Here is a 12,147-nt window from a genome sequence, read left to right as displayed (position 1 = left end):
ATTCTAAATACATCAGTGTATACATAGAGGCTACTGTATATCCTAAGGCAATTACTAATAGGCTAATGTTTGTTTGAGGTGGGGGACTGTGTGTGTGTGTTTGTGTGTCTCTGTCTGTCTGTCTGTCTGTCTGTCTGTGTCTGTGTCTGTGCCCGCTTGTTCGTGCGTGTCTTTATTATTACACGCAAGAAAATAATATGACCATTTGTGTCGGGACAATTCATTTTTTATATAGTTTATAGTTTATGTCATGTCGTCTTTTGTTTTGTGACGGATTTTTCTAAAATCATATTTAATATTAAAAAATGTAATCATAATTCTTAGTAGCCTTCGGGTAATTTGCATATATCCTAGCCTACTTCTTATTTCATACACTAATGTTAAGTGTTAGGGTACATTCCTGAAAAGGATCTGCATCACTTGTCAGAACCGGCCAGAATACATCAGCACGTGAGCCATGCTTGTTTGTATGTCATGGCTTTGTTTAGCCGCTCTCCTCTCACTATGGCCACGCCTTCCGACGAGTGACATACAAAGCAGACAACACAGCCGACTGCGCACCAGTTGAATTTCCAAACGAACTACAAGTACACTTCACGACACCCAAGGTACCAAATTTATGTGGATTGGAATGCACGCTTCCCTTCAGTCGCTGGATTTATTCACCATATACTTAAAAAGTGTCGCAGTAGGCCCATTGGCCTGATCATTTTTATCCCAGAGAATGCCTTTTCCGCCTATCAATCTACATCCACGGATTTCCTCTCCCGGGAGGGAGCTATTCAGGAAAAAGAAAGCCAACCCTGTGCCTCCCCAGTCTATGCTCTCTAACAAACCGGGGGAAGAAAAACACGCGGAGAAAGAAAAGCTGACTACGTCTTGGACATCGGCGAATCTAAGGAATATGGGGCGAAAGTCGCAACAACAGAAAAGCCAACTTCCCACTCAGACAGAGAGCAAAAGATCTTGGCTAACATTGCCCAAACCTCAGGACTCATGCGACAGCATTACGCGCTCAAGCTCCGTGGAGTCCACTGCACACCGGGGCAGCAAACTATCCTCACGAAGCTCCCTTGGCAAAGAAGAGGCGCAAGGGGAGGTTCAATTTTCATTGAGTCTCACACCCGAGGCGATTCTGGTTATTCAGAAGCGCAACTTGGAGAAACAGATGATGGCCAAACAACAAAAGTGTTGTGCGTCCGCGGACTTTCGGCACAGGCGAGTTTTCCCGTCCAAAAGGGCGCAGGGAGGTTCCAAAGGCAGCATTCCAATCGCAACATTGGAGAGTTCAGATGACATCACTACTATAGTAAAGATCTCTCTGTTGAATGATCAATATAAGTATGATGATGTGGAATATGAGGAAGAAGACGGAGATGTGGACGAGACTGTTGTGAGGAAGTGCAAAGAGTGGCTCAAAGGAGTTGAAAGTGCTGCTGCTTTTGGGAAAGTCGACAAACTCGCTGCACTTCCACACCTCAAGAGCTGCTGATGCCTGTTCCATGTTTCAGAACTTTCATATGAAATGGCTCGCCAATGACACAAAAGAGACCACTGCTCACAAATAGGCCTATGCAAAGCGAACAGCTTTCCTCACACATTGTGTTGTTGTTTTTCTAGTGTAGGCTAAAGCCTAATGATGTAGACAATGACAGACTCCTATGTTCTATTGCACGTTGTTTTTGTTTTCATTTCGGCACGTGTAGATGGTTAACAGTGGAGGGTTAGATTTTCAGACGGAATAAGGTGCCCAGAGTCGACCGCATAAGCTACTGACTTGACGTTGAAGGACCCTTCCTTTGTGTTGGAGAACAATAGCTGTCAACGGCAAAATGGTTGGCGCGCCTTCATTTGGGAACAAAGTTAACTGTTTTTTTCTCTCTCTAAAGACGCACTGAAATAGCCTATAGAAAATGTAGGTGAATGAGATGTACACTATTTATTATTATACTGGGAATATTTAAGAATGTTTCGCCATACTTTGCCATTTTGTATGTTATTTGTATGAAGTAAAATGTTTTAAATCTATACAAGTGTGGTATTGAGCATTTCAAAACTGATTTAATTCTAGAAACTTCCCCGTGGTCGCTCTCGTGGACTTGCCAGCTACAATGCTAAATCAACAAGTCAAAAGTTAAGAATGACTGATGCCTTTGAAAGCGTCTTTTCTCAAAGCCTGTGGCTACCTTGAGTAATTTGGACAAACTAAGCTTCTTAGATTTCGTGTCAATTAGGGTTAATGATAGTCTCGCTTGCACCGTCTGTCGATCTCACGCACAGCCATTATTGTGAGGCACATCATGCTTAAAACCACCTATAGTTCTGATAAGCGGAAAATATGAGTATACCCCTCACCTCAGAGGTAATGAGCTGTAGCTACTGTATGAGCAATCCTATCTTTCACGGTGGCGGGGGCACGACTGTTAGATCAGTGAGAGGCGTAGTGATTGGGCACCTGCCGTAAGTAAGGGAAACCCACTGACAGATGTAAAACAAGCTAAGCTGTGAATCTGTGAAAGCTAAAGATATAGCCTTACTACTGTAAGAAATCGTCACGAAATAACATCAATATAGATTTCATGATTTCACTCAGATACAGGGTGGAGGTCACTAAGATTGTTATTCAAAGTTTGAGTTTGTACGTATACAGAGAGAGAGAGTGAGTGAGTGAGTGAGTGTGTGTGTGTGTGTGTGTGTGTGTGTGTGTGTGCGTGCGTGCGTGCGTGCGTGCGCTCGTGTCCATGCGTGTGTGTGTTTATCGTCACATTGTTCACTGTAACTTGGTAACCATAATTTTATTGAGAGAGCAGTGCACTCTGGGTGTGACTCAAAATCTTTTGACATGCTGTATAAGGCAGTGGGGTAGTGAGAGAGCAAGCATTTTGAAAGGTTGAGTTTGTTTGTAAGGGTCACTCATCGAATTCAATGGTAAGCCATTTTGAAATATACTAAATATAGACCTACACATTTTTCAGTCTCTGGGGGTTGCATCATCTGTTGTTCCTCAAATTTGATAATATAAGCAACTATTTTCTTTAGTAATGTTTATATTAAATATATTCACATTGCAGGTATGTTAGTAAAAATAACATTGTTATTTAGTCTCTCTTTGTAATGCATAGTATAATACCCATGTTAGTACAGTGTAATTACAGCCTTTACACATTGTAATAGTACTCTACAACTGTACAGTGTGTGTAATTACACAAGTGTACAAGTTTTAGATACACAAAATATTTGTGTTAAAATCTCTCCTTGTGAGTAATGCAAGCTTCAGATATAACAGCTACCAAAGTTATAACAGCTATATTACATTGTACTACACACTGTAATACACCCATGGTGTTACCAATGTCCACTACCTTTGTACAAAGTTTATTCTAAAGGCTTTGCCATTGCCTACTGTTCTATCTCAGTAGGAACGGTTTCTGCTTGATGATGGCATCACAATGACATCCAAGTGTAAAGACGTCCACCAATCAAGCAGTCTGCCCTCCATCTTGGATACATACTTGTCACCTGTTTGTCTAAAAAAGGTAACTCAAACTAGCAGCAATATAATTTATTCAGTTTAACAGAGGGCTTGTCTTCCATGTTTGTTTGTTCATTGCTTAGTAATGCATTTGTACATTTTATTCTTCAATAATCAATTGATTATTGATTGTAATGACCATTGAGTAGCAAACAACCATAGCTAAATGCTTTAAACCAATTATTACATACATGAATTGTGTACACTAACTTTTCTATTCTAAGACAGACAATCATATATAGGCCCAATACGCTTCTCATACGACTTCACAAAACATAATGAAACAAACTGGACAATAAAAGTCACCATCAATGTCAACATGCTTGTGTTGGATGTCAGGAGCAATACATGAGTGAACAAGTAAGTGACTTGAGTTCTGAGGTCATGGTCGAGCAAACACCGTACCAAGAGCTGGTCTTTTCTCCATGGTGCCTGTGGTGGTACAATGTGACGGCACTGTGGGGAGATGTTGTATAACTCTTTGCCATTGTGAAATCTCAGTCGTGGCATTGTGCACCCCCTCCCACTTCTCTGAATTCACAGTTCTATCTGTCCTGGGGTTACTGTTTAAATTAGCTTACATCATCTTAGAGCTTTTCAGAATCAAGCCCTTGTGTGTTCCTGTCCATTACTTAAAGTAGGATAAAGGAAGCAGGAATGAGCAACTGCTGAGCCGGTTGTCTTGGCTACAACTGGAAACAGTCTGCAGTCTGCCCTACTGTTCTATTTCATTCTGTAGTGCTAACCCCTCCTCCACACTAGTAGTTCTCCCTTTCATTCACCTCTCTCTCTCTCTTTCTATCTTTTAATTTTCCTTTACCACTCCCCCCCCCCCCTCTCTCTCTCCCCCCCTCTCTCTCCAATTATCCCCTGCTCACCTCTTCACTGCCCTCTTCATGATTCTGATCAGTCCCCTCAGGTTATCCATTCCTTTTAATGTCCTCCTCAGTCAGTCTAAGTATGTCTCGTCCTTGCTCTTTGGGATAAGGACCAGTAACAGGGCTGGGAGTTATTTCTGGGAGAACAAACTTTGGAATTCTATGGTGTTCACCCCCGCCACATCTCCTTATCAATGTTCAGAGTAGTCTGAGTGGGTAGTGCTGGACGGACATATTGTCCACGTCTGATTCATAGTGGCAGGCCATGCAGATGGATGCTGCTGCCTTCGTCCTAGGCGTCATATCACTCACTCCATTTTTAGGCTCTGCTAAGAGAACTGCAGACCTCCACCGTGCCTCTATAGTATTACTGTGGCAACAGACCTGATAAATTCTGTCTCCCTCTATTGCCCTTTGTGAGAGGAGACAAACCAACCACTTCCTGAACAGGCTCAACCCATAAACCTTGGTAATGTGGGCATTCAGTGGCAGCCAGTGAAGCAACTGGCAGGGGAGAGCCCCCCCAGGAGGGGCTGATGAAGACGTCCAGATGAGAAAGCTTAGTCTTTCTCATCTTTCTCATTCTGTCCACCTTCTCCCTGCACCGACATGTACATCCCCCACTCTCAATGCCAACTAGTGTCACATTTGTGCTGGAGGACTATGACTATCTGGCAGCACACACTACTGGCTTAATTTAATATGTTAGTCTTTGTCTTCACCTTACAATCTGCACTACCTTTCTCTATTTATTGCACATCCTTTCCTTTCTTCTTCCATCCGTTCTCTTTCCTATCGCTCCATGTGTGTTAACACATAGAGGACCACAGATTTAAAACATTTATATACATAATCACATATTGCCTTATGAAACCATTTCTATTAACATAGGCTCACAGTTGTTGGTAACACACTGAGCCCCCTCCATAATAATAGGCTTACACTGATAGGCTTAATGCAGATAACAGCTTAAACAAATTGTTTTCTATGAAGCTGTATTGTATCTTTGAGTGGTGATACAGGCTGACTACCTCCATAATACCATCCAACCTCTTTTTGACTGTTGACAGACAGCAAATAAAGACAATCCTCATCATGGGAGGAAGAAGCTGAGCCGGGAAAGAGAGACTAAGGCTGAGTGTCAGGGTGTCCCTGGCAGTGATCCAGATCAGGAGGCCAGGATCAGGCAGCAGGCTATTCTTGATCAGGTACCCCACAACAACAACCTTGTGGATACAGTCGATACCATGGTTGCCTTTGATAGGTCAGACAGCATATCATTGTGGAAAATGAAAATGTTCCTTTAAATTGTGACTGCTGCTTATCAATGGTAAGAAATGCATGCTGTCATTTGTTATAACACCATACTGCCTTCTTCAAAACTGATGAGTTGTCGTTTTTGACACCTTCACATACTATTCCAGTTCTTTTTAACTACAGTAATGAATGGGTTTTGATTTGAGATCTTTCCTGTCTTTTAGCGCCATCTAGAGGCATACGGAAACATGCACCGTCTCAGAGATGTCCTGTACTGTCGTTATGCTTCCCTGCTCAGAGAAAAAATCCATTCACAGAGACGGGAGCTAAAACAACGTTGGGAGGCATCCAGCACATATCCAATAGATAATGTAAATAAACAGGTAAAAAACACAAATTTAGTCTCCCAGCTTAACATTCAAGAGAACACAGAAGATGCACACGCACACGCACACGCACACGCACACACACACACACACACACACACACACACACACACACACACACACACACTGACAAAAGTGAGAGGGTGGAAATTCAGTATGATCATTGTTTCTTGCATTAATGCACTTCCTCTCAAAATCACTATAAGATTTTTGAGGTATCTGAAGGAGTCCTGTAATAGCAAATAGCCTACAGGAGGCAGCATCAGGCCACTAACTACAGGGAGTGTTGCAATATATTTGACTTATTCCTGGTGAAAAGAAGAAGACTTGCTGTGCTCAACTGGTCTCCCTTTGTATTCTAAATAGAAAGTTTCCATTAAAAGTTTGATAGTCTCTCTAAATCAGTCCTTGTATGTGATCCTGGCACCTTGTGTTAGAGTGCCAGCTAGGCTTCCAGGTTACAGAAGCCCAGGCTGGTTCACTGGTGTTGTGTAGGGTGATGGAGATCAAGCCTCTTAACTTGGCCTGACTCGTGGGTCTCCTCCTTGAAACCGGCACTCAGCAGGCTTTGATTCATTGTCTATGGTGACGAGAGACCTATCTGACCATACAATGCCCCACCCCACCCATCCTAACCACCAAACACCTCCCCCGACCACACAACTGTGGTGCGTCTGAGCTCAAATACACAACCCTGCAAACCAAAGCCCCACGGTCCTGGCAGCCATACCTTCCCACTCTCCTGTATCACAGAGAGACTTAATTCTCCCAAAGTGACAAACACATAATTTAAACCATTAGAGATGCAATTAACAACGTAATCTTTTGAGACCTACATCCCCCCTGAACAGTTAGGGTAGTGTCTTTCTTTGGTGGGATATACAGTACTAGGGGTGGGGTATGAAGGCAGAGCACTATAGAGCTACCTCGTCATGAATCACTGATCAGTACCATTAGCGTTCAGATGCAAATTCTGCTTATAAAACAAATGGTGTGTTACAGTCTTATCTTGTTGATTTAATCATTGACTTCCAACTATTGATTTGTATCCCCAAAATATTATTGAATGTTCAATTTGGTGATAGATCATTTCATCATAGGCCAATATTTTTCCCATTGTCCTTATCTTCAGTTTTTTTTCTGGTCTAATGTGACTTTGTTCAAACACTGTAAAAACATGAAAATGTAAATGATGTGCCTTACAGATATTTCTGAACTTGGTTTTAAAACAATACACATACTTGCTAAAGACATGCTATTGACTTTGATTTTGACTTTGTGGGAGAGAGCACTAGTGTTTCAGAGGAACTTGATAGAGCTTGAGAGAAGTCCTGTCTTATCTTTCTCTTCCTGTAAAAGTGGGGCTTCTTCAGGAGGCTGTAATTGTCTTCTCTAATGACTTCTACTTGGGGGGAGACAAAGAGGCCTTTATAAAGAATTTTATGAGCTTGCCAGTAGGAATCCTTTGGTACAAATTGCTAAGCAAATGAAACTGCTGTTGTTTCCTCAGCACAGACCAAGAGGCTCTGTCAAATACACCAAGATGGGGCAGGACCAAAGCAGGCATAACCAAGAACACCTGCTGGGTCCTAATCAGTCCTTGCTGAAGTTAATGGCTTCCTGTGGCTGCATGTTTACTTCCCCAGCCTCTGAAAGATGAGCCACCTGCTTTAAGTCCAAATCCTCACATCTCCCTCCCTCTCTCTGTCTTTGTTCATCTCTACCTGTCTTTCTGTCTTTCCCTCTCTCTGTTTCTCAGAAACAGAAGAAGCTTACCTGTTCAACTTTCTCCCATGATGACACCTACCTGCAGTCACTTCCTAAAACCAGCTACTACCTGGTAGGCATTAAACATTTTCAATATGTGAGAAAATATTGAAGATCTTAGGCTTCCTGTTGATAATCAAGAGCAGCAAGGACAGTGGACCAGCTGATTTGCTAAGCTTTCTCTCTATCTACCCCGTGAGATCTTGGACCTTCAGAAGCAGTTGGCCCGACATGGATGCCTTAAAACCCACCAAGACCAAGAAGAGTTCTTTATGTCTATCAGCCACAAACGCGGTCCAACCCAGCTACAGAAAGGTCTACAGGAGATAAGGAAGAGGAGTTGAGTGATTGTTATGTTTTATTGTGCTATCTTATAAGTTCTTCACACAATGTGACATGCAGGTATGACTTCATGTACTTGCTCTAAGTGTAGCCTTAAATGGCATGATATGTGACTGATATGATGTTCACAGTGATTGGCAGCAGATCTGCACCTGATGTAATGACAGAAGGATGGGCGCAGCAGAAGATGTTGGGATCAGCCCCTAAAATTCACATCACCACTACAGAGAGTGGACAACTGGACCAAGTTAGTTTCTGCTCAAGCTTATGTAAATGCTAGCTGGAGTAAAAGTATTCTATAGGTCTATTCTTCCTCAGTCATGGTAAGTCATGATAGCTTTTCAAATCAAATTAAATCATACTTTACTTGTATAGCATATTTCATACAGCAATGCAAAAACCTCAATGATAATTCCTCAAGTTATAGGGTTAGGGCTAGGGCTAGGGTTAGGCTTATAACTTGCTATGTCCCTCGTGTAGGCTACGGATAGCACTTGGACGGTCAGCTAGCTTGAGTAACTTCTGGTTTTCGGACCACTTGAGCCCTTGGCTAGCTTTGACAAAGCAAGGAAGGAAGGTTGGCTAGTTCGTGTTCTTAGTTCCCGGACTACTTGAGCTCTTACTAGTTCAGCAAAATTCCTAACTGGTTACCTTGTATTAGACAATTTATGTCCCTAGTGTGAGCTTTGGCTAACCACTAGGATGGTTGGATAGCTTGCACGTTCGTCATTATTTAATGACTTGAGCCTGCTGCCAATCTGACAGTTGCTAGCTCCTTACACCTCGTGCGAACAGGCCTAGCACCTACAATGCAACACTACCTATTGCGCTCAGGCAATTGGCACGCTAGCTGTCTTGCGCCATCTTAGTGAAGCTTCACTCAAGGGAGATTTTACTAAATTTGGTTGTTTCCCTTGTTATGGCTGTAGTGTGTGTGTCAAGTCCCTTAATTACCACAGTGTCTCCACAAAAACAGGGCTCCAGTTTCTACCAGGTCCGGGACACTTCGTCCAAAGAAGTCAGCTCTCCAGGTAGACAGTTGGAATGGATGTGGTTGTGCCTTGTGGAAGGCGGACTCTCACTAAATCTGCTCCCGTGCCTTGAGTTAGTTCACTCATGGACTGCCATCCTTGACACCTCGTACTGCGCGCTATGTGCTCTGCTGGATACTACGGTTCTCAAACGGCAAGTCAGGTACGTGGAGGGTGTCTTTACCGCAGATTGCCTTGATGAGGGCGAGGCGCCACTGCTCTCTTCTGGAGAAGGACCCCTCAACTCTTTCTCCATCGCTGAACTTCCAACAAGCCCCGGCTCATGCAAGACTCGTGAGGAGTTGAATTAGGAGGATCTGGCTGTGCCTCCAACATGGAGTTCTCTGATGATTTTTAAATTTTTACCTTTATGGCATTTAGCAGACGCCTTTATCCAAAGCGACGTACAACAAATACATTTGTTTAAGTAAGTGAATCATCGATCCAACAGTCATCATCAGACAAAATAATCAATGCTCACACCAGGGGCCATTGGCAGTCGTAATGCCAGTAGGCTAGTTTTTAATTATTATTATTATTTAATTTTTTTGTATATATATATATTTTATTAGCAGGAGAGAACTAGTACAGGGGGGTAACAGGGGAGAAGAGGTCTCGGGGTTAGGGTTAGTATGGGGGGGTAGTGAGGGTGAAGCGGTCTTTAGGAGCTACTGTTAAGATGTAGCTTGAAGAGATGGGTTTTCAATCTACGGCGGAAGATCGGAAGTGACTCTGCAGTCCTGACCGTTGTGGAAAGCTCATTCCACCAGCGGGGCGCCAGGACAGTGAAAAGCCGTGACCGAGTAGTGCGGCCACTGCATCCACATAGAGGTGGCGGTGCCAGGCGGGCAGCCAAGGTGGAGGAGCGGAGTGATCTTGCAGGGGTTTGGGGGCTAACCATTGCTTGCAAGTAGGGAGGGGCTGTTCCCTTCGCCGCCCGGTAGGCAAGCACCAGGGTCTTGAATTTGATGCAATGAGGATGGAAGCTGTCCACAGAGCCTCCTCCAAGCTCATACTTGGGCTCCCCGGGGCCCTGCCACTGTGGACAAGGCTAGATGGGATCACCCTAAAAGGCAACCTCCCATCCGTGCCAGCGAGTGCCCATCCTCAACGAATGTCTCGATGCCATCAAGTCATTGTGGAAACAGCCTTTTTCAGCCATGAAACCCACCAAGAAGAAAAGGCTAGGTGGCCCAATCTGCTTGCTGGCCGATTGACCCAAAGACTGATGCCTCTGCCGTTCCCGCATTTCCGTTAGGAAGTGCTGGGACATCCTTGACGGGCTGTCGACATGACTGAGCTGTTTGAGGTGGCTCTGGATGACCTAAAGTCCAGGGTCGAGTAGAGGAAGAAGGACAAGCAGGTTTACACCACTGTCTGTCCCCTTAAGGCCCTTCCCAAACCAGGTTGTGACTATGAGACCTCCTCCCCTGACCTTCAAGATGTCAAGGTCGTCCCCGGCAGTCCAGCCACCCCAGGCCAAGGACCGGTCCCCCTCCCCCCCTTGAGAGTGTCTTACGAATACCAGACTCTGTCATTCAGTCTGTCCCTTGTACCAAGTGTGTCAAAGCCGCCATTGACCCCCTGTTGGGGAGAGGCATTCGGATGCTCACGTATATCGACAACTGGCTCATATATGTCCGGACTCAGAGGCACAGGTAACAGATCACACAGCAATACTGCTGTCACATCTGCTTGACCTAGGCTTCCAGACGAATTGTGCCAATAGCTTGCTCATTCCCAGCCAAACGGTTACCTTCTTAAGTCTAACCTTGGACTCTGGCTCGTTCAGAGCTTCCCACACCCCTGCAAGACTCACAGCACTGTCGCCCTACCACAACGTTCGTTCCCAAAGTTATCTCCATGGCTTACTGCTGTACTTCTCCATTTCCATTCCCCACCCTTCTCATCTCCAGAGCAAGAGCATCTGAAAACCCTCTGCACGATACGTGCTCTGCATGTTTACGTTACGGGTTTGTGATCAGTTGTTTGTCTGCCTTGCACACCCTGCCAAGGCCCTATCCTCCACCCGCAATTTGGCAGCATCATGGGCACTGTTCAAGGGTGCCTCTGTTTCAGAGATATGTGCCGCAGCTAGCTAGGCTACTCCACATAGGTACCTTTCAAAGGTATTACAGCCTGAATGTGACTGCGCTCTCTGTGATGCACACTGTCCTTGGTACTGGTTTGGAGACTGCATGATGTATACAGGATATATTCTTGTATTCTTACAAGTTTCCAGTTTGGACCAGGCAATCAGGCTGTTTTGAAGGGGTCGAACTGATGTCGATTGAAAGAGAACTAGAGGTTAGGAATGTAACCCAGGTTCTCTGACGGAGATGAGGGAGACCCCTCACATTGCCTTTCTCTTGCTGAGCTTGTTTAGAGGATAAAATGGGCTCGCTGGCTTGGTCCTGATCTACTTGATCTGCCTGCAAGCGTCACCGGCCAGTCTTCAGCAAATAGGTATACAGAGTGTGTATCCCATAGTGAGGACTCTCTCTCATGTTAGAGATAATCCTGGTGTAGAGCGGTTGACTACAGTAGCTGTGTTATGTGTTCTTGCCCAGCACCCCTTGTGACTCTTTAGCCCCTAAGCTCTCTAAAAGGCACTTTTTCTGCGGACTGACTCTCATTTCCCTCAGTTCTGGAGGGTATTAGTGAGCCTGTCACCACACCGTGATGAGCCCTCGGCTCCTGGGGAGGCCTGGGGATGAGTAGTTCAGGCTTTGGCCCATGGCCTTTACTTCCTACTTAGGGGTATTGTTTGTCCTGCTCTTCCTGGGCAAACCCAGACCCCACTGGAGGCTTGTTTAGTATCAGCCCCCTTGAAGGAGAGAGCTGATTGCTCACGTAGAAGTGTGATGACCAAACACAATCTGACCCCTGCGTTGTAGTAGCTCACCTCTCCTGACTGCTCCTCGGACTTCTACAAACATCACCCAGGGGAAAAT

General features: G+C 44.6%; 1 protein-coding gene across 1 annotated transcript; it reads left to right on the top strand.

Annotated features, from left to right (window-relative positions):
- Nucleotides 1–583: 583 nt before the first annotated feature.
- prr18 (proline rich 18) lies at nt 584–1,949 on the top strand. The gene has a single exon (XM_083695140.1). It carries the CDS (start codon nt 725–727, stop codon nt 1,490–1,492), a length of 768 nt encoding a protein of 255 aa, XP_083551266.1. The 5' UTR covers nt 584–724; the 3' UTR covers nt 1,493–1,949.
- Nucleotides 1,950–12,147: the final 10,198 nt, after the last annotated feature.

This window comes from Argentina silus (assembly GCF_951799395.1).
Source record: "Argentina silus genome assembly, chromosome: X".
Classification (NCBI taxonomy): Eukaryota; Metazoa; Chordata; class Actinopteri; order Argentiniformes; family Argentinidae; genus Argentina; species Argentina silus.
Note: the sequence above shows the minus strand (reverse complement) of the source record. Positions and strands in the feature narration are given on the sequence as shown.